Source organism: Genypterus blacodes, unplaced genomic scaffold (assembly GCF_046128005.1).
Source record: "Genypterus blacodes isolate CSIRO-AG114 ecotype Tasmania unplaced genomic scaffold, CSIRO-AGI_Gbla_v1 ptg000055l_1, whole genome shotgun sequence".
NCBI lineage: Eukaryota > Metazoa > Chordata > Actinopteri > Ophidiiformes > Ophidiidae > Genypterus > Genypterus blacodes.
Window position 1 is genome coordinate 600,001 of NW_027466867.1, and position 21,807 is coordinate 621,807.

The window sequence follows — 21,807 nt, forward strand, 5'->3', positions numbered from 1 at the left end:
ACGGAGCCAGGCGGGCAGATGGATCGCTCCAAAGTCTCATGCCACAAGCTTCACAATGAAGTCTTAAGTGGTTGCTTTGGAACAAAAGTTATTGGTAGGAACCCCGGCCACGACCCTGAAGTGAGGTCAAATAAAGGCCCGTACACACACACACACACACACACACCATGGTGTCTGGAGGAGCGTGCGGTCAGAGTAGAGCCTGAGACCAGACGGTGAAGACGAGCTTCTTTCTTTCAGCCACGTTTCTTTGCGAATGGTGGAACGCTGGGAAGTAGGAAGTTGGGAATATGAAGCAGGAAATTTCCATGTTGGGGCCTTGAATGCACCCCAACCTCCCCCCCCCCCCCCCCCCCCCCCCCCTCACTTAAGCGCCCCTGCAGAGGACGATCAAAAGAGAGAGAAGGAGACACTCGGAATCAAAGCGGATCCTCGCCGCCGCTGAAGGAGACGGCGAGAGTAGCCGCAGAATGAAACACCCAGATGGACATTTTGACACGGGGCTTTAAACTTACTGTCAACAGTGGAATGTAACGCTCAACAGTGGAATCTACAACGAACAAACACAGAGCGCGCAGACTAAACACAGACACACACCAGTCCCAAACACTCCTGAGAATGACCAGCCACCAAAGAAGAAGTACAGTACGCTACTGTCCTGCGTGACCTTAGAAGCTTTACGTTAGCTGTCATGGCTCCGGACGTGTACACACTGGAAACCGCCGCTGTGATTCTTGGATATTTCCTTCATTTACATAGCAAAGGGCATTATTTACATTGGTTTTGTATCTCTCACCTCATTTAAGAAAGACATGCCGAGGCCCTGTAGGTGTAAATAAGCTCCAAACACATTTCTCCTCCGTGTTCCTGCAGGAAAATAGTTTAACGACGGGAGATTAAATGGTGCCCGTGTGTGTTTCCCACCATTTTGTGTTCCCTGCATAACCGCACATGACGAACGCGGCTCCCTGCTCTCACGCCCGTCTCACTTTCATTGCCCCATTTTCCCTGTCATTTTCACACTGATGTCATCCCTAAAGAAGGGACCGCTTAGTTTAAATGAATGTTTATTGAGGAATCTGCCTCAGGGTTTTGGCAAAACAAAGACATTAAAGAGTGAGGCCTCCTAAAAGCCACGCACGCCATCGCTGGCCGTGAGTTCAGCCTCGCTGCTGTAGCATGAAATTGGACCGTTTACAACATCTCACTCAGATTTACAGCCTGGACGCTTGTTCTCCACTTGTTTGTTGCTTTCACGGCCATTTTTGTGCGTCGAAGTTCCGCAAAATCACAATGTTTCACTCTCTCTTCTCTCTTCTCTCTCTCTCTCTCTCTCTCTCTCTCTCTCTCTCTCTGTCTCTGTGTGTGTGTGTTTTAGTTGTGAGTCTGGAGGGCCGAGCGGTGCATCTGGCCACCTTGGTGCAGGAGGCGGAGCAGCGTGTGTCCGAGCTGCAGGCGCAGGTCGGCAGCGACGGTCCCGGCGAGCGTGAAGGGTCGGAGCGGGAGAGGCAGCTGAAGGCCTGGGAGTGGAGGCTGAGGCTCTTCCGCCGCATGCAGACGGGCTTCGAGCACGCCAGTAAGGCTTTGTGTGTGTGTGTGTGTGTGTGTGTGTGTAGGGGGGGCTTTGATGGTCGTTACTGAGTTCTTTTTTCAACATTCATCTTTGGTTTTGATTTTTCTAGCCCCCTTTTTTTCCCTGCTGGCGTTCTGTCTGGGCCCAGTTAATGGCTTCCACACTGGGGTGCCTAGGAGACAACCGTATGTGTGTGTGTGAGTGTGTGTGTGTGTGTGTGCCTGTGTGTGCCTGTGTGTGAGAGAGAGTTTGCCAGTCTACATTAATGCTCCATCACTCATGCTGCCGAAAGTGTGTGTGTATAGCCTCTTGTTTGTGTCTGCGAGTGTGTGTGTGTGTGTGTGTGTGTGTGTGTGTGTGTGTGCATGACCCGCCTGTATTCCTGCTTTAATTTTTATTAGTGTTTCATGACACACTTAGTGGCAGAGTAGACGGCCCCCTCCTCCCCTTCCTCCTCCTCCTCCTCCTCCTCCTCCTCCTCCTCCTCACACACTCACACGCACTTTCCTCCTTCACTTCCAGATCAGTCTGCACTTTGATGCAAGAAAAAAAAAAATCATGATTTGGCACAGAATGTTACGTGGAGATATGGGAGTGGACTGGCAGTGAAACATGAAGTCATGAGGGGAAAAACAAACCCCAGAGCCACCGTCTCACTGTCTCACCGTCTCACCCTCTTGTCTCGTCCTGTCTGTCCCCAGGCCCTCCAGAAGTCCCCAGCGTGGTCCGTCTGTCCGTCAGCAGCAGCTCCAGCCTCAGGGTCGACTTCCAGGAGCCTCTGTGCGTCAACTCCGCCGTGGTCACCAAGTATAAAGGTGAGAGGCCCACAAACTCATTTACACGCAGGAACACAGATGAAACTGTGATGGTTCTGATCCGGCCCTGTTCTGGTGTCTCTGCAGTGGGTTGGAGCTGCGCCCCCTCCTGCTGTCCTCTGCTGGGGGAGACGGTGGTGGAGGACACAACGCTGCTGCAGGCCAACATCACCGGGCTCTCCTCTGTGAGTGCACACACACACACACACACACACACACACACACACACACACAGAGCTCTCCTGCAGCTCCTCCGTCTCCGCTCATGACGAACGATCACAGATTTAGGAGCAGATTCTCCAACGTGACGACCCGCGGTGATGAACACGCCTGTGCTCCGCTCGTCTTCGCCGTCATTCTTCTCAACGCCATACATCAAACCCTGCACACAATCGGACCAACGTGGTTTATTAGTTTTTTAAAGTCCCCGTTGCGAAACAGCGTCAGGAAACGTGAGCGGCGTAGCAGCTTGGTAGCCTGCCAGCTGATTTATGTTTGGCCTCCTTAAAAGCCGGCGTGTAGACAAATGAAGACGATGATGCTCACGCTAGTTGTTTGTTATTGTGTGAGAGGAAGAAGAAAAAAGAAAGGAGAAAAAAAAGGACCCCCTGCCCCACACACACACACACACACACACACACAAACCAGCCCACCCCCCCTCCGTCTTGAGACCCCCGCCGCCCAGCAGCTCCCTCCTGTCACATGACATGGAGGGGTCAAGGCGAGGTCAGGAAGTGTCGGCCGCCCGGTTTGATTGATCTGGCTGAGAAAGAAGAGACAGAGGCCTGCTGTCTGCACGCCGGGGACGGAGACAGACGGGGCGTCCAGATACACACACACATGCAGAAATGAAGACGCGGTGGGGGGGGGGGGGGGGGTGTGGGGCGGGGGGACAAATGGTGTGTGAGCGCGGGGACACATGCGTGACTTGACATTAGCGTGCACTCATGTCCTCCCGTCTTCGTCTTCTGTCCGTTCCAGGGGAGCCATTATTACGTCCAGGTGTCGGCCTACAACATGAAGGGCTGGGGGCCGCCGCACGTCTCCACGCCTGCTTGTGCCGCGCCGTCTAGTAAGTCTACATGTGTGTGAGTGTGTGTGTGTGCGTGCGTGCGTGTGTGTGTCTGCGTTTTTACATAAAACACCCCACGTAACATCCAGTTAACACTTCCAAAGAAGAACCCCCGAGGAGCGCTGGCCGGCCTCGCTGTATTAACACCATTGTAAAAAGGCTGTTTCACACAGGACTCTTGGCTGTGTTGTGTGTGTGTGTGTGTGTGTGTGTGTTGGTGTGTGTGTGTGTTCTACGACCTTTCTAAGTTCAAGTTTCATCTATTTGTTGCTTTTTCCCACAACAACAAGGTCGACTTGTTTCATATCGAGTTTATTCCGTTATTCCAATCTCATTGCCTCATCGCCATGACATCATTTAGGGGGGGGGACGGGCGGGGGGGTGTTGGACAGCTGGACCCTCCTCGTCCAGCGGGCTGGGTGGGATTTGGGACATCAGCGAGTGTAACCGTAGCTTTTGGGGGCCCGGGTTGGCAGAGGGAGCACACACACCCCCCCACACACACACACACACACACACACAACACCCGGGTTCAGCCAACACGCTGCCATGAAGTCATCTCTTTCTTCTTCTACTCTCTCATTCCCGCTGTCTTTCCCAATCCGTCCATCATCATCCTCATCCTCTATCGATCTATCTATTCATTTATGTGAAACCGTATCGATTCACTGGTGGAGTTTAGCAAGCGATGGAGCTGCGTTGTTTATGTTCACACACACACACACACACACACACACACACACACACACCCCTACACTGTAAGGGAGTGAACATACTGCAGGTACTGTGATTGTAGGTGTATTGCTGCACTCATGGGACATCTGGGGAACACATGAACATGTTTGTCCTCATCAGCACACCATGTTTTTCAGCAAGTGTGTGTGTGCGCTTGTGTGTGCGCATGTGTGTGTGTGTGTATGCGAGTGTGTGTGCGCGTCTTCATTTTAACAGACTGGGCTTTCCCTCTCTTTTTTTTCTCCCCCCCTCCTCCCCCCTTCTCTGCGAGCTAATTTCGATGTTGCGTGTTTGTGTTTTCCATTTGGGCCTACCACTGGAAATATTTGCATGTCTGTGCTGCAGCGCGCGGCGCGGGGCCCAACAGTGGGGGCCTTATGCCGGCCCGTGGACGCCCATTAAAGGGCCCGCTTGTCCTGTCGGGACAGGCACCTTTCCGGGAATAGAGCTCACCGTGTTTCAGCCCCTCACGCCCTCCGGGGGGCTCCGGGAGAGGGAGTTAGGGCGAGCGTGGTGGGAGTGTGTGGGGGTGGAAGGTGATGTCGCTGGGGTTAGGGGGGGAGGGTGAGGGGGGGCCGGACCAAGTAGTCCCTGTTGCCTTATCACTGACACACGGCCCTGTGGGAAGCTGGCTCGCTGACACAGTAGGCAGAGATGCTCAGGGCAAGAAAGGAAAGGTGTGTGTGTGTGTGTGTGTGAGCGATGTAAAGAGAGTCAGACTTTGTGTTGTGTTTTGATTTTGGGAGGCTTTGCAAGATGTGTGTTACATTCTTTACTCTCACACACACACACAGCCAGTTTGTATGTCTGCGTACATGTGTGTGTGTGTGTGTGTGTGTGTCCCTGGTGAGTGTTGTAAGCCCAGCTATGTCCAGGCCAGTAGGCAGTGGTGGTTCTCAGTGGGTCTGTCTGTCAGCCAACCACAGCTTTCTCACACTGGGGTGGGTGCTGTTTCCTATAGTACACACTAGATCTGTTTGAGAAGCAGACGCTCTCACACACACACACACACACACACACACACACACACACTCCCTACAGAATGAAGGCCTGAGGAGCAGGGCTGGCCGTAGCCTTTTTGGGGGCCTTGAGGAGCGAACACAGACCCCACACACCCAGCAGAGCATCACATCTTCATTACACAACATGTAAACAACACAAAGTCAAAGTTGTAGCTCCCTCCACGTATTTCTTGTTCAACGGAGCTCATTCTGCCAGTCAGCATCGCATCTAATACTTAGATCTGGAGCGTTCACTGTGATTTCTCAGATCTGAACCTGTCTGTCTGCAGGTTGGCGGGACATCGACGGCCGCGCCCCTCGCCAGAGAGGCCAGAAGGAGGCGCTGGACCAGCTGCTGGGTCAGATCAAAGACGAGCACCGCCACTGCGTCTGCCACGGTACGGACAGCGTGCCGACACTGAATAAAGCTTCTGTTTAGCTCTGTTAGATGTTTGTGTGATTGATCTCTATAGTTAAATGCAGCTTTCCAATCAAGAAACTAATCAATACGTTCAGATTCCTCTCATCAATCATCACCAGTTTGAAAATACACAAACTCTTCTCCTGCTGGGCACAGAGACGTTCCCTGTAAACAAGTAGGAGCGCGGGCCGATACACACTCCAGGGTGGGGGAGGGGCGGGGGGGCGCAGGTGCGACGCGTCTCGCCGGTCGCTGTGTTCCATCTCACCTTGACGGACACTTTACAATCTGAGGCACGACAAGCACTTTGGGGGCGATGCTAGGCCCCTCCCCTCTGTCTCAACAACCCACCAGCCCCTTACGCACCTTTCCATGACTCAGCCCTTCCTCTCGCTGAATAACTCTCTCTCTCTCTCTCTCTCCCTCTCTCTCTCTCGCTGTGTGTGTGACAAAATGCAGATGGACTTCACTCACACTCAAGCTGTTTATATCCCCAAACACTACGGGCTGTAAGTCGGCCCTGTAAGTGTCAAAACCTGTTCAGGCTGATTCTTTTACACGACGGCGAGCTGCGTGTCACCGTAGCAGCCTCTCTCTCTCTCTCTCTCTCTCTCTCTCTCACACAAACACACACACACTCAGCCACTTACTATTGTCCACTGTGGCCAGACTGTATTTGCGATAGGGGGAGCGGCCTGAGTGGTGGGTATAATAGTGAGTATTGAGTGGCTGCCTGGGCGCTTCAGCCGGCGAAACGACTGGAGTCTGGGAGTTCAGGCACGGTAGCCGAGGTGGCGTGTCCCGGGGTCATGTTTGTTATTCCTGTAAGAGACGAATCCTAGACGCGAGTCGGGGGAGAGGGTATAAATTAACACTGACTACTGCAGCGCCCCCCCCCCACACACACACACGCACACACACACACCCTCCGCCGCCGCCACAGAAGCCCCCTCCAGTCGTCCCACTCCGTCTACCGTCCGTGTTCACCTAACGTGCATAAAGTTGGACAGGCGCACACGTGTACGCAAATGTATGTGGACACGCGCAAATATTCGAGTACACGCTCCCTCATGTCGCCCGGCGGTGCTGCTGCCGCTCGGGGCCGTGCGGCTCACGGGAGCGAAGCCGCCTCCTCTCCCTTCTTGTCCAAACACTATTAATTAAACTGTGAAAAGAGGCCTTGACTAACGCGGGCAGCCCAGCCGTCCCAGCCCGACGTGTCCGTCTCACTCAGCGTCAAGCGGGGCAACGGGGGAGGAGGGGGGGGCGAGGGAGAGAGAGAGAGAGAGAGAGAGAGAGAGAGAGATTCGGGGGGGGTGCTGTTTTTTCGTCCCCCTGAAGAGAAAATTGGTTCTTTTCGCGGCCCTGAATGAGGCGATTTATTGACTTTAAGTGGCCTGGGGCTGCAGCGAGATCACCTGGGAGGGAGGGGGGAGAGAGGGGGAGAGAGGGGGAGAGAGGGGGGAGAAAAGGGGAGAGAGGGGGAGAGAGGGGGAGAGAGGGGGGAGAAAAGGGGAGAGAGGGGGAGAGAGGAGGAAGAAAAGGGGAGAGAGGGGGAGGGGGGCTGCTAAAGGGTCGGGGACTCGGAGTTTCTAATGAGTTGGGAGGTGCGTTATCTCACCAACAGGGCACCCACACACACACACACACACACACACACACACACACACACACACCTCCCTCTCTCGCCTCTAACCCCTGCGGGCCCACTAAAAATAAACACGTCCCCACAGAGTTAAACTGACCTCCCTGTCAGTGAGTGGCAAAGGGTTAACACACACACACACACACACACACACACACACACACACACACAAATTACTACAGCGACTTGGCTTCACTCATACGGGGCTGTAGCTCCCAAGACACGCCATGCTCGGGCAGTATGTGCAGGTAAACACACACACACACACACACACACACACACACACACACAGAGTTAGTGCTCCTCTGGGACGTGAGGCCTTGTGGTTCCCTGTAGGCTCATAGTCTGCAGTTGGCAGCGTGAGCGACTGTCAAAATGGTGCCACGCCACCGGAGCGCGTGAAATGTCCAAAAACCTCCCCCCCCCCCTCGTCCCCCCCGTCCCCCCTGTCCCCCCTCTGTCCCCCCGTCCTGTGTTGTTGGACGTGTCAGATTTGCTGTCAATTAGTTAAACGTCTGTCGGTGGAAGAGACGTTTCTAAACGCTGTGGGGGTCAAAGGTCGCTTGTCGCCCCCTCCCCCTCGGACAATGTTTGATTGTCAAACAAAAACACTCGATGTGGCGTTTCCACAGGTACGGGACACAGTTTGTTGTTTTGCTGCCATGGCGATGGACGCAGAGCAGAGTTTTCTCGTCATGACTTCACACCAGATTATGGAAGTTTCTTGATCTAAGTGACTGAAAGTGACTGAGTTTGTGTTTTCTTCCATTAAATGTCTCTCTCTCTCTCTCTCTCTCTCTCTCTCTCTCTCTCTGTCCTATAGAACAATGCAAAGCTCCTCAGCAGGGCAGGAAGCACTCCGTGTCCAAAAGCCTGCGTCACCTCTTCCAGACCACCAGCAAATTCGTCAAAAGCTTGAAAAGGTAAAATCTGGCAACCAAACGAGCGGCCGGGGGGGCTAAACGGCACCGACACAGCCGTCTCTCTGACACATGTCCTCGTCTCTCCAGAGGACTCTACCTGGCGACCATTCTCTACAGAGACGACAACGTGCTGGTGACGCCGGAGGACCAGATCCCCATCGTGGAGGTGGAGGACTCGTACTCCAGCGCGCTCATGCAGGACTTCCTGTGGTTCACCAAGGTAGGAAGAAACGAAACAGAGCTAAGAAGGATTTGTTCTTTTGGTTGTTATCTTTTGGACCGATCTGTCTCTCCCGTGTCCCAGGTGTCGTATCTGTGGGAGGAGATCCCGTGGCTCCTGCAGTGTCTCAATCCGTCCCAGTCCGCCTGCTCCTGCACGCTCCAGACTCGTCTCAAGCTGCTGCAGGCCGTCTCACACCTTCAGGTAGAAGCCGCAGCTATGAACGAACAAACGAGTCGCGGCCTTAAACGAGTTGCAGTCATACAAGTGTCGTCCCGTGTCTTGGTCTTTCCAGAGCATGTTGGGGACGCAGGACCTGGGCCAGCTGTACTACGAGCCGGTCCGGGACAAGCACGGCAACGCCCTGCTGGTGCTGCTGAAGGACATGAGCGCCTGCCCCAACCTGGACGGCGTGCGATGGACGCCGCTCTGCAAACTCCAGCTCCAGCGCAAGTCGGTCTCCTCGCCGGAGGAGCCCACCGCCCTGGACGCTCTGCTCATCACGCTGCACGTGAGTCGGGTTCCTTCGCCGGGTCGGGTTTTGGGGGAAATGGCTGCCGTGATCCCAGGCTCAGTTTTGTCAGCGGCGGTTTGCGGTTCTGTTGAGATCCATTCCTTCTTTTGTAACATTTATGACTGCCCTGAGCTCCAGGGACATGACAGTGTAGTGTGAGGCACTTTGTCAACATCAAAATAAGCCCCAGAACCATGGAAAACATTTATGTAATCCCTTATTTCTGCTGTATCTGTTTTTTTAAACTCTCATTTACAGAAAACAGATAAACATGAGGCTCCACGGCTGAAACAATGGGACCGCAAACACAAATGTGCTTCCATTTAGCGTCCTGTTTGTGCAGATGCTCCTCGTTTACACACACAGCATCGTCCCCGCTCTCCTCTCTAACGTCACGAGCAGGAACTCCACAAATTAATGGCGATATCGGATTTCAGGTCAACCCGCCGTGGAGGTTGTTCACCTCAGAGCCTCTCGTTCTGTAACGGACTCAGACTCAGACTCAGACTCAGACTCAGGCTCAGGCTCAGGCTCAGACTCAGGCCCAGGCTCAGGCTCAGACTCAGGCCCAGGCTCAGGCTCAGGCCCAGACTCAGGCTCAGACTCAGGCCCAGACTCAGGCTCAGGCCCAGGCTCAGGCCCAGACTCAGGCCCAGGCTCAGGCCCAGGCTCAGGCCCAGACTCAGGCTCAGACTCAGACTCAGACTCAGACTCAGGCTCAGGCCCAGGCTCAGGCCCAGACTCAGGCTCAGTGCCGCAGCGCTTGAAGGCATCAGCCTGATGGACTTAATGATGATAAAGTAAACAGAGGTCGGTGTTTTGTGATTTCTTAACTAATGCTGTTTTGCTCAGGAGGACCACAGTCTGGGCCCCCGACCACAGATTGATTCTCTGTGTAGCCTGGGTAACCTTGATACTGTTGTTGAGACGTTGTTGTGTCTCCAGTGTGCGTCGCTTTGGCCCCTGCGGTTCCCAGACAATGGCGGAGGCTCCCTTTGGCAAAACCGTAGCTCAGAGAAATATTTGTTTTGTGGGCAGTGAGGAGCAAATTGCATGATGACACACACAGAAATGTGGCGAGGAGCCATTCTGCTGTGTGACTTCCACTTTAAACAGGTCGGACGCAGGAATCCTGTCAGGCCTGAAGCCTCCTGAGGACAGAGGGTGGCAGGAAATGAAATCTCTGCCATTCGCCACCACAGCTCTTGTCCTCATGTAACACCAGCAGCAGCAGCAGCAGTGTGTGTGTGTCTGTCTCCTCTCATCTTCTCCGTCTCTGCGTCCCCAGGAGAAGCTGGCGTACCACAGGCGGAGCAGGAAGCTGCTGGCGCCCGGCTTGTACCTGGGCTACCTGAAGCTGTGCACGTCTGTGGAGCAGATCAAAGCGCTCGTGCCTCAGAAGCTCCCCAACGTCCTCTGCCACACCAAAATACGAGACAACTGCAACGTGTCCAGGTGGGCGGGGACGCCGATGGTTAAATGGCGAATGCATCTGGCGTGCTGCCTTCTGATGTGTGTGTGTGTGTGTGTGTGTGTCTGTGTGGGTGTGTGTTGTTTGTAGGGAGGAGTGGCAGTGGCTGCAGGCGCTCAGCTGTCTGGACGAGTCGTTAGAGATGGATTCGGACGTGCAGAGCGCTCCTCATCGCCTCCTGCAGGACCTCCGCAACGCCATGAAAGACCTGATGGCCCACATCAACGTCCCCGGCAACCAGGTCAGAGTCTGAACACGGCAGCCGTCTGACATTACCTCACCTACATCTGCATCCCACGCACCTTTTGTCCTGATCCCGACTGACGCGGCGGAACCGCTTGGAACGCCGCGTCGGGTCGAACGCTGCCCAATTTCCACATCCAGGCAGGAGCGATCAAACCTCAGTGAGAAGGATTCCAACTGACGGAGAGCCAGATCTGCTCAGACCACTAATTCGACACGATTTCTGCAAAAAAGAACAAGTTTTGCCGTCCAAGAAGCATCGCAGCACCACGGCGACCATCACCCGTCTGGCAGCAGGTGGGAGGAACGCGTCTGCGGGACCCGGATCCTTCTGCTCCCGACCTGTCCCGCCTGAGAGCCAGACACTTTAATGGAGACACGCAGAAATGTTTGATTACAGCAAACCGTGCAGTTGCCATATTCCTCTCTTCCCCTTCCAGTCTTGGCGTTCCAGCCTCTGGTTCCACTTTCATGACACTGGAATCACCGCATAGCTGCGCTCCAGCCGCTCCAGACGCTCCAGACGCTCCAGGGCTCGCCGCCAGCCACTTTAAGTGTCGCTCTCACTGAAGGTTACTGATCGGGAACGTCCTGGTGGGCTGGCGGGTCCAGCCCAGGGCCTGGATCGCACGTCACCCCCCTCCCCCCCCCGCGTTTCCTGTCGCTTTCCGCTCCGTCAAATCCAAACGACAGCTCTGGAGTTCGGCGAGCGTGATCTGGCTCAGACGTGAGGGTCGCTGTCTCACATCTCTTTTGTTCTGTGTTCGCGTCCCCCCAGGCGCAAGACTTCCGCATCTACAGCCAAGAAGTGTTGGAGTTTGGGGAGAAAGTGTCGTTCCTGCTCCTCCTCCCGCCCTGCGATGAAGTCTGCACGGCGCCCGGGCAGAACAACCCGTGCTCCCCTCGCTCCGGCTTCCTCACGCTGCCCCTGCAGATCTTTGAACTGGGTCCGTCTTCTCAACGCACACACACACACACACACGACATCACCGTTTAACCCTGCGACACCAGAGTCCTCTAACAGGTCCTCTCTTCTCACCTTACAGTCCACTTTAACGCCTACAGCCCCGGTTTCATCGGTCAGTACTGCCGGGTGTCGGCCCTGCTGGAGTTGGAGTCCCTGATGTCCCAGCAGGCTTTGCGTGAGGCCTTCTCCGAGTCTGAGCTCCACGCCGCCAAGAAGAAACACCAGCAGGTTCAGGAGCACATGCAGGTAGAGCCCAGCATCCACTTCCTCTCTTAAAGGACCGGTCTGTGGTTCAGGGTTAGAGTGATAAACTGTTGTGTCACCTTTGACCCCGTGACAGCAAATGGAGGAGGTGTGGCGTGACGCTCGCTGGATCATGGACGTGCTGCAGTACGCTCGCTACAAGCAGCCGACAGGCGGCATCTCGGTGACCTGGATCATCGACTTCTCCAAGGAGGTGCTGCCCATCAAGCCTCCCTCCACTTCCTCCCAGCCCGACTTCATGCCCTCGCCTCTTCCCTCGCCTGAACCCTGCCGCAAGCACTCAGGTCAGAGCCGCGCCGTTACCTCATCGTCCTTTAGTTCAGGCGTCTAAACGCTGACGTATCTCTGATGTTGTGTTGTTGACTTCCTGCAGATTACGTGGGTCTGTCAGATGAGGAAGGCTCCTCAGAGGTCTTCCTCACCACCGACAGCGACTACGACTCCAGCCGCGCCCAGAGCCCCCGTGAGCTGGACCTGCTGCCCCCCTCGCCCCTCTCCTCCTCCGCGCCCCTGGAGCCCCGCGGCTTCCTGCGCAGCGACGGCAGCGGCTCAGGAGGAGGCGGGACTTGCATGGGGGGAGGCGAAGGCGGAGCTCTGAGGGACTCCACGCCCGACGTCCTGCAGGCGTCCGAGATGCAGCGCGGGAGGGCAGGCGAGAGGTGCGGCGGAGGGGGAGGAGCTCGGCGCGGAGGCGAGCGGCGGCGGGGGGCGCCAGAGCTGTTTGACAGCGACTTCATCCTGCCCAGCCGGCAGATCGAGCTGCTGCACATCACGGAGAAGCGTCAGGCGTTCTGCGTGAGAACCAGCAGCCTGGAGTTCCCCTCCGCCACCTCCGCCCCCCACCAGCCTTACTCGCCCCACGCCACCTCCCCCTCGCCCTCGCCCTCCACCTCGCCGCAGCACCGGTGGCACAGGCCGTCCTCCATGGACCGCTGCTGCTCCGGCGAGCGTTGCCTCCCGCAGATCCCGCCGGCGCGAACCTTATCGGAGGACAGCGGCACACAGAGACTGTCCTCGCCTTCGCCCGGCGCCCTCAGGAAACGCTGCCACGCCACGCTGAGAGTCTACCCACAATACCGCACGGGCCTGCCCAAGGAGATCAGCGTCAAGGTACCGGACCGGACCGCCTCTCTACTGATGGTGTCACTATAGCAACCAACCAAAGTTCACACTGTTCTCTTCTCTCATGTATCTCTTCTGCTCTCATGTTTCAGCTCTGCGTGACTCCCGGCACGTCGGCTCAGGAGATGGTGAAGCTGGTGGTGCAGGAGATGAACGCCTTGACTCGCCGCATGCTGGGCAGCGGCGGCGGCGAGCAGGAGTGTGTGTACTACAGCGGCGAGCAGCTGAAGCACTTTGGCCTGGTGCTGGTGGTGGACAACAGAGAGAAGTGGCTGCAGGACGACTTCTGTCCCCTGGAGCTGCAGAACCCCTGGCTGAGGGGGAAACTGTGCGTCCGCATCAAGGAGTACTCGCCGCTCGCACTGAAGCACAGCCGGGCCACCACAGTGTGAGCGTGGAGCAGGAGGGACGCCAGGGACACGTCGGTGCTCAGCCTCGGACCTGGACCTGTCAGGACCCTGGACCCTGAACTCTCATCTCCTCTGAACCTCTGAACCTCTGTGTCGTTGTCGTCTCTGAATCCGTCTCCGTGAAAGTTCCTCTTCACGACATAAAGACTCTTCTTCATCTGAGAGCCTCATGTGGAGGACAGACAAAGAGGAACCAGGCTCCCAGGTGTCAGGAACGATTGGGTGACTGTGACTGTGATTGACGCCGAGCACGTTGCCAAACGGACGGGGGCAGTGGCGGCGGCGGCGCTCGCCCAGCTCCACGCGGACGAGGCCTTCTCCCTATGAACTCTCTCATTGTGTGGTTGTGGGCCGGACAGAGAGAGAGAGAGAGAGAGAGAGAGAGAGGCTGCATCTCTTTGACCCTCTGGTGCTCTTGTCTCAATTAACCAGCAACCAATGAAGGCAAGTTTGCAAAAGCCGAACTTCTTCCTCCATGATTGTGCGTTTGCAGTAACACAACATCACATAGTTTGATTGATTTTAGCTGGAATGCAGGATTTAAAGAAATAAAGTCACAGAGAGGAGCAGACAGAGAAGAATGCTAACGAACCAACCAGAGCAGCTGGAGCACAGGGGGTACATGTACAAGAGAGGGGGCGGAGCCAACCAGACACACAGGTGAAGGAGATCAGGCAGGTAATCACACTGGAGGACAGGAAGTGAAGACGCCTGACACAGAGACAAGACAGGGAGCTTCAAAATACAACAGGAAGTGGCACACGATGTGGCGTTCCTGCATCCTGCTTCACTCTTGTAGCACCAGAAAGGTCAAAGGTGGAGAGCCGGGGTCAACCTGAGGTCACTGTAGCATTCCGGGTTCCCAGAGCGATGCAGAGCGTTTACAGAGCGTTTTCCTTACAGCGTTGAGAAATGTGTTTACGTGTAACTACTGTACAAAACAAAAGTCTTATGAGAAAGTGTGTGTGTGTGTGTGTGTGTTGCAGCTTAGACGTCTACTTTGCTCACATTGTTAAAAACTGCAAAAACACACACACACTCATACACACTCACACACTCGACCCGGAAGCCCAATCCTGTACATAAGCAGAGAGTGAATGTACTGAAATCTGTTCATAATGTGAATCTACTGTAGACGTGGAAGGCCCGAGAGGTCAAAGGTCAGCCGGAGTCCCGTCTGTCTGGGGAGCCGGGGCTTTGGCGGGGCCCAGACTCCACCCGGCAGGCGGGAAAGAGGGCAAAGCAAAGCCTCCGAGTTTACAAGAAGCTGCTGGCACGTCGGCCAGTCGAGTCATGAAGGAGACATCACGTCACTTTTTTTAAAATCTATTTTTATTGAACAATAAATGAATATTACAAAATAAAAGCCTCGGCTCGTTTATGTGGCTTCTTTGCTTCATTTGTTTCGGATAGCGGGAAGCTGCCGTGAGCCGTAAGGTTTGTTTTATGTGATGTCGGCTCCTTTTACAGCTTCCTGTTTGAGAGATAGGGCGGTTGAAGACTTTAACACGTCGCCCGGGCTACAAACCGAGCAGCAAAATGAGTTTCAAAGTGGCGTTGGCTCGCCCGGCGCCCATAAGCAGCGTGACAAGGTTCCATTTCAAGAGTGCGTCCAGCCCATTTTCACCGGGGCTTAATCTTTTAGTTTGGAGTTTCATCCACATGCAGCCGCTCCCGCCCGCTCCCGCCCGCTCTCAATGGGAATACAGGACAAATAGAGGGCACTTGTTCCCTACAGATGCCGTGTTTTGCGATGACCTCACCGCCGCTCGCTGCCCACTCGATGAAAAGCGAGCGGTGGGCAGCTGCGGAGACGATCTCAGGAGGAGGAACCGGAGCTCCTACGCGAGGCCCCGCCGCACAATGACGTTCCTATGGAGCCGCAGAGTCCCGAGCGCGTGTTTCTCCGGGATGCGTCGGCTTTTTTCCCTTTTTTTTTGAGGCCGTGGAAGGTTGGAAAATGTCTCGACATAAATCCAGAGCTGCTGCGGCCCCTCCCCCTCCTCATTTTTCACGACAGACTGAAATATAATTTTCCACCCTCCGCGCTGTCACACTCCACAGCATTCCGTTCCATCCCATAAGCATTCCACTCCAATTTGCAAGGTTAAAACAACAGCGCAGCTCCGAGTCAGACGGCCGCTGTTATGCCGGTGAAACGGAGTAATTTACGCGTAAAGAGACAGCAGCAAATCTAAAGTAGAGACCAAGAACAATTTAACTGGGCGCTAAATCACCCGGAAGGATCTGGGAGCAGATACGGGATGATTTGTCACATTCCGTGCGGCCCCGCTTGGCGACACGGCGCCCGTTACTCACACCTGATCATTTTGTAGACACCGAAGCGTGACATAACATCAGGTTGAGACAAAACAATCCTCCCCTCCCGACACACACACACACACAGGCTCGCCAACTCACACCCCCGCCACACACACACTCCCAGGTTCGATTCCCCGACAGGCTCCCTCGCTTTTCCCGCCACTTGAGCAAATAAAAAGGCACGCACGCTTCCCTGTCAACAGATCCGACGGAACGCTAACGTGGAGGGAAGGCGGACACACACACACACACACACACACACACGCGGCGATGGCGTGATATATAGATGTGTAAATGCGTGTGTGCACCATGCGGGAGATTTACACTTTAGAGTATGTTGCACACACACATTCCCACACAGCTTATCATACACATATCAACACATCAATCCACCCCTGGCAGCGCGCTGGCCCTTTAAGAGATGCCCGTTTATTGACAGTAACTTAAGAATTGGACTGGAATTCTGACACCTCCTAATTTTAAACCTTCAAGACTCCAGGAGGACCCGGGCTAAATATAAACCCCGCCATATCTCCGGATACCTATTAAGAAAACATTCCCAGAGCGTTCCTGAATGGTGGCCATTCATGCGGAAGAGAGATTGGGAGTCGGGAGCGTTGCGGAGACCCGTGACTCATCGAAATGGATCTGAGTCCTGAGAGAGAGAGCGAGCGTCACCGGGGATCATTTGATAGCTTGATAGGTTTGGTCAGCACTTCCATCCGCAGGCAGGCAGGCAGGCGAGAACTGAAGAGCCCAAACTGAGTGTGTGTGTGTGTGTGTGTGTGTGTGTGTGTGTGTGTGTGTGTGTGTGTGTGTGTGTGCAGGTGTGTGTGCAGGCTTTCCATCCGTTAATCTTCTTGACCCTTTCTCAGAGACTTGACCCCTTGTAAGGTCAGGAAGGATCACACGTTGGCTAGATAACCTTACACACACACACACACACACACACACACACACACACACACAACCTTGACACATGCTATTAAAGAGTATATAGCCACACACACACACAGACACGTGCAATCATGATATAGAATTTCTAAGAGGTTCCATCGCTCTGACACCTCCGTCCCTCTTTCATCTCATTTCAGTCCATTTCTGCCACGTCAGTCACCTGTCTCTCTCTCTCTCTCTCTCTCTCTCTCTCTCTCCCCTCTCTCTCTCCCCCCCCTCCTCTCCCCCAGCCGCTCGCTCCATCCCCTCCTCGCGCCGCCATTCCCCCGCCGCCAGCCGTCTGTGCAGCCTCGTATGTTGGCGGCAGATTAGCGCACATGAACATGTATGTGCGGGCGGTGCTGGCATGCATGTGAGCACAGAGAGGCCGGCTCACACTGCAGAGACGCCATCGCTCGCTCTCTCTCTCTCTCTCTCTCTCCTCTCTCTCTCTCTCTCTCTCTCTCTCTCTCTCTCTCTCTCTCTCTCTCTCCTCTCTCGCTCTCTCTCTCTCTCTCTCTCTCTCTCTCTCTCTCTCTCTCTCTCTCTCTCTCTCTCTCTCTCTCTCTCTCTCTCTCTCTCTCTCCCTCCCTCCCTCCCCAGGGCCCATAAACCTTTAAAGCACCTATAAAACACTTGCCGAGGCCTTTTTGAAGTTTTTATGAAGATCTGGCTTTATTGTTCCAAGAGATGAGCCTCACTCCGCTGGCGCCTCGGAGCTTTCTGGAAGTGCCAGTGAATTTGGGGCGGAGGGGGGGGGGGGGGGGGCTGTGGGCCGGGAGAGGAGGGAGTCCCGGGGAAAAGATGGAGGTATGCGTGTAGCGTGTGGCGTAACGTGTGTGTGTGTGTGTCAGATGAACAGTAGCTGCAGGTGGACAGTGACGACTCTATCCGCTCCGTCACGTTCCGTCTGCGTTCCGACGTCGCCGGGGGCCGACAGGTTGCGAGCTCGTCGTTTGAAGTTAGGGGGGGCTCTGTTGTTCACATGGACTACATGAATGGAGCCGGACCCCCCGGCCCCCCCTCCTCTGTCTGTCTGATCCAGCGGCACCGGGCCCTCCCTCACAAATCCCGGCTCGAACGCCCGACGCTACCGGCCCCCCTCAAAGGAACAGTTGGCAAACGGACGGCCCATTAAACAGGCGAGGACGAGAAGCCCTCACCTCCGAGCAACACTTGTACGAGGGAGAGAGTGTGTGTGTGTGTGTGTGTGTGACAGGGAGAGACGGTGTGTGTGTGTGTGTGTGTGTGTGTGCGAGCTGGGGAGTGGCAGTTACGACTCAGTGGCCATGACATTAGCCATGCTGGTGGCTTTGACTGTGTCTTTGGCCCTCCACAACCCTCAAAGTCAAACACACACACACACACACGTCTGTAGCGTGTTAGTTGTTAGGGAACATTGTGTTGGTTTACACTGGGAGTCTTACTCTAACCATAGCCGCAACCGCGACAGGCCTTAACCCTCACTTAGCCTAAACTGAGCCTAACTCTAACCTGAACTTTAAACCAACTTAACCCCAAATTAAACGTTATGAGGTCGACGGTCCCCCCCCCCACACACACACACACACACACAAATGTTTTCAACCATGCCCCTGTGTGTGAACAACAGCGGCTTGGATCTTCGCTGAGAGTGTAGCTGCATGCAGATGAGGAGGAAGAGGAGGAGGAGGAGGAAGAGAAGAGGCGACAGCGATGTCAACAACAACAACAAACAAACAAAGGAGGGAGGAAGGGGGCGGGGCCAGGTTTGTTTCATGACCAAAACAATCTGAAAGTAATTTATTTCCTCTCTGCAGACGCTGAAGATCAAATACGCGTAAGTCATCGACATGAAAGAGGAAACACGCGTGCTTGGCATGTGTGTGTGTGTGTGAGTGTGTGTGTGAGTGTGTGTGTGAGTGTGGGTGTGTGTGCAGAGAGAGAATTCTGGCATCTCGGAATAAAAGAGGGAGCCAATAAAGGGAGGGATGGTTTGGAGAGACGGAGAGAAGAATAAAGAGGAATTAGAGGATGGATGGAGGATGCTGAACACACACACACACACACACACACACACACACACACACACACACACACACATACACACACACACATACATATTAACCCCAGCCCCCTTTGTGCAGAAAAGGATGATGTCATGCCTTCTGAAAACACGTGGGGGGGAGGGGGGAGGAGGGGAGGATTCCTTTGGTCCCTTTCATGTTTGCGGGGGAGCCATGGGCAGACAGTAGAGGGGCGGGGGGCTCAACGCGGCCCCCCCACCCCTAAATCCCACCCCAGTAAGCAGTCACATTAGGCACGCTCCGGCCACGCCATCAAAGGCCTGGATCACACTAACACACACACACACACACACACACACACACACACACTCTGGCCTCAACGTGCAGAAACGTAAAAGTACACACACACACACACACACACACACACACACACACACACACACACACACCCTTCGCACGGGGGTCAGAGTCAAACAAGCGTGTTTGCACTCGGCTAAAACAAACGCGTGCCTAAAAATAACACACACACACGCACACACACATACAAAGGATTTGGATGCTCTCTGAACGCATACCAACAGATCAAACGCACCCACACACACACACACACACACACTTCAATCACACACACACACTCACACACACACACACACACACACACACACACCGCCCCGGCTGTGTTATTGTTTTGAAAATATGATTGCGGTGACGGATGGGGAGGGGAGCGGGTGCAGGGGGGGGCGGTGGTGGGCCGGGGTGGGGTGTTGGGGTGTGTGTGAGGGGGGCGAGTGGCAGGGCTCCTGCATTGTCCACGAGCAGTGTGAGTGTGTGTCCATAGCTATAGAAACTGGGGCCACACTGGGAAGGCATGCTTTCATCTCCACCACAGGCTCACCGCTGGCAATAAGGGGTCAAATAAATCCCCCCTGGATGTGGGGCGGAGGGTGTGTGTGTGTGTGTGTGTGTGTGTGTGTGTGTGTTTGAATCCACACATTCACACACACACACACACACGCTTACCTGAGTTATCTATCATTTTTCCTTACAGGCTCTGTAAGTCATACACACAGGTATGGATTATTGTGTGTGTTATTTTTACATGTATGTGCATTTGACCATATATGGGCGCTGTGCGTATGAACGGTTGTTGAAAGGTTGTAGTTATGTCAGCGCTGTGTGACCTTATATGTCACACACACACACACACCTCCCTCTCCTATGGCGCCCATATATGTACACACACACACACACACACACACACACACACACACACACACATATTTGCTGAATACACCTTTTACGTGTCACCTGTCACATCTTAAACATCCTAATCTCCACTTTTCATCAGCGTTGGGTTGCAGCGCCTGACAGGAGACGCCGCCGTTCGCCCGCCAACGAGGAATTCTCCGTGTAAACGCGGCGCATACGTAACACAGGATCACCATGTTGATCGTCAGGATTCACGCCGCCTCCTCACATTCCAGGCCCGGCTGATTGCACACACACTTTAAGCGCACACTGTATACACTGACATGATCGTGCCAAATTGTTAAGGCACACTCTCTGACACACACACACACACACACAGGCTTTTAGTAACACAAACAGGAGCGGTAACACACTCACACAGGCAAATAAACACCGGCTCAATGGTGCCATCCAGAATTTGGATTTGACTGAAAGCCACGCACTTCCTCAGGGAAACTTCATGACTCATACTAACGGGACTGTTTGATGGACCTGAATTCTTCCTCCTCCTCCTCCTCCTCCTCCTCCTCCTCCTCTGCTTTGGTCCATTCTTCTTCTGTGGTGTTATATCACACATCTTTGCTTCATTTCCAGCAGCTCTGAGCTCTGCCCTGCTGAGGACCGAAACCCTTATGGATTAATGTCAGACTCACTTATTGTAAGGGTGCGCGCCTGTGTGTGTGTGTGTCTGTGTCTGTGTGTGTGTGTGCGTCTGTCTGTGTGTGTGAGTGTGTGTACGTGTGTAATGCCAGACAGACAGACAGAGCAGTGGCAAGGTAAATAGCGTCTGGAGCCGGCTGGATCACTGGCTTCACTAGTGCAAACACACACACACACACACACACAGACACGCTCAGAATTTTCACATTACGATGAGTGAAAGCTCATGCTGGAACAGTTTTGGGATCGGAACCTCATGTCAACCTCCAATAAAACATCAAAATCCATCGATACACACGCACTTTACAAAGAATGTGGAAGAATTCGCCGGACAAGTTACACACACAAAAATCTAACTGAAGCGAGCAGCCAGCTGTCCTATTAGCACCTGTGTGTGAGTGTGTGTGTGTGTGTGTGTGTGTGTGTGTGTGTGCAGTGGAGCCGGAGTCAGTCAGAGAGTCACCAGGCCCGAGGAGAGAGGAGAGGAGTGGAGAACAGAGGAGAGGAGAGAGGGAAGGTCAGCACCACCGCATGCCACAGACAGACTGACGATACTTCAACTGGGCTCCATGCCGGGGACCTGGCTGTAATTACACACACACACACACACACACACACACACACACACACACACACACACACACACACACAGTGTTACCAGACAGACTGAGAAAGGTGCCCGGCTCCTGAATTCTCTCTCTCTCTCTGTCTCTCTCTGTCTCTCTCTCTCTCTCTCTCTCTCTCTCTCTCTCTCTCTCCCTCTCTCCCTCTCTCCCTCTCTCTCTCTCTCTGATACACCTAAAAGCCTCGGTGCGACATTCAGAGTGCCGAAGCTTAAACGAATGGAAATCATGGCGCAAAACAACAAAAACAATATATATATCCCTCACACACACACACACACTCACACACGCCGACGGCCCCAATTTTCTTTGTGAATGGACACTTGTAGTCTGAGGAGGAGCTCTCCAGCGGCCAAATCCAAGGTTAAATAAGGTCAACGAGGTTACTGGCACAAACCACAATTGTGATTCTGTTTGGCTCTCAGGCTCTGACACCAGCACAGATCTCTGCTATCAATGGCTCCTTGTTGATCTGCTTGGCCTCTCTCTCTCTCTCTCTCTCTCTCTCTGTCTCTGTGTGAGTATGTGTGTGTGTGTTTGAGACTCGTGAAAGTTATTGGAGTGTAAATGCGTTTTTATAGCCTCTGTCTGATGTGTCGTCTGCTCTCCCGTGTGT

General features: G+C 54.3%; 1 protein-coding gene across 1 annotated transcript in view; it reads left to right on the forward strand.

Annotated features, from left to right (window-relative positions):
• ankfn1b (ankyrin repeat and fibronectin type III domain containing 1b) overlaps positions 1 to 13,702 on the forward strand; it is a 77,959-nt gene extending 64,257 nt beyond the window's left edge. Inside the window, exons 8-23 of the mRNA XM_076151711.1 lie at positions 1,379 to 1,576; positions 2,275 to 2,388; positions 2,476 to 2,573; positions 3,370 to 3,460; positions 5,487 to 5,594; positions 8,086 to 8,185; positions 8,273 to 8,405; positions 8,490 to 8,609; positions 8,701 to 8,916; positions 10,208 to 10,374; positions 10,481 to 10,631; positions 11,412 to 11,580; positions 11,680 to 11,846; positions 11,941 to 12,148; positions 12,238 to 12,974; positions 13,079 to 13,702. Coding sequence (XP_076007826.1) covers positions 1,379 to 1,576; positions 2,275 to 2,388; positions 2,476 to 2,573; positions 3,370 to 3,460; positions 5,487 to 5,594; positions 8,086 to 8,185; positions 8,273 to 8,405; positions 8,490 to 8,609; positions 8,701 to 8,916; positions 10,208 to 10,374; positions 10,481 to 10,631; positions 11,412 to 11,580; positions 11,680 to 11,846; positions 11,941 to 12,148; positions 12,238 to 12,974; positions 13,079 to 13,378 — 3,077 coding nt within the window. The 3' untranslated portion in view covers positions 13,379 to 13,702. The remainder of the gene's footprint in view (positions 1 to 1,378; positions 1,577 to 2,274; positions 2,389 to 2,475; positions 2,574 to 3,369; positions 3,461 to 5,486; positions 5,595 to 8,085; positions 8,186 to 8,272; positions 8,406 to 8,489; positions 8,610 to 8,700; positions 8,917 to 10,207; positions 10,375 to 10,480; positions 10,632 to 11,411; positions 11,581 to 11,679; positions 11,847 to 11,940; positions 12,149 to 12,237; positions 12,975 to 13,078) is intronic.
• The last annotated feature ends 8,105 nt before the right edge of the window (positions 13,703 to 21,807 follow it).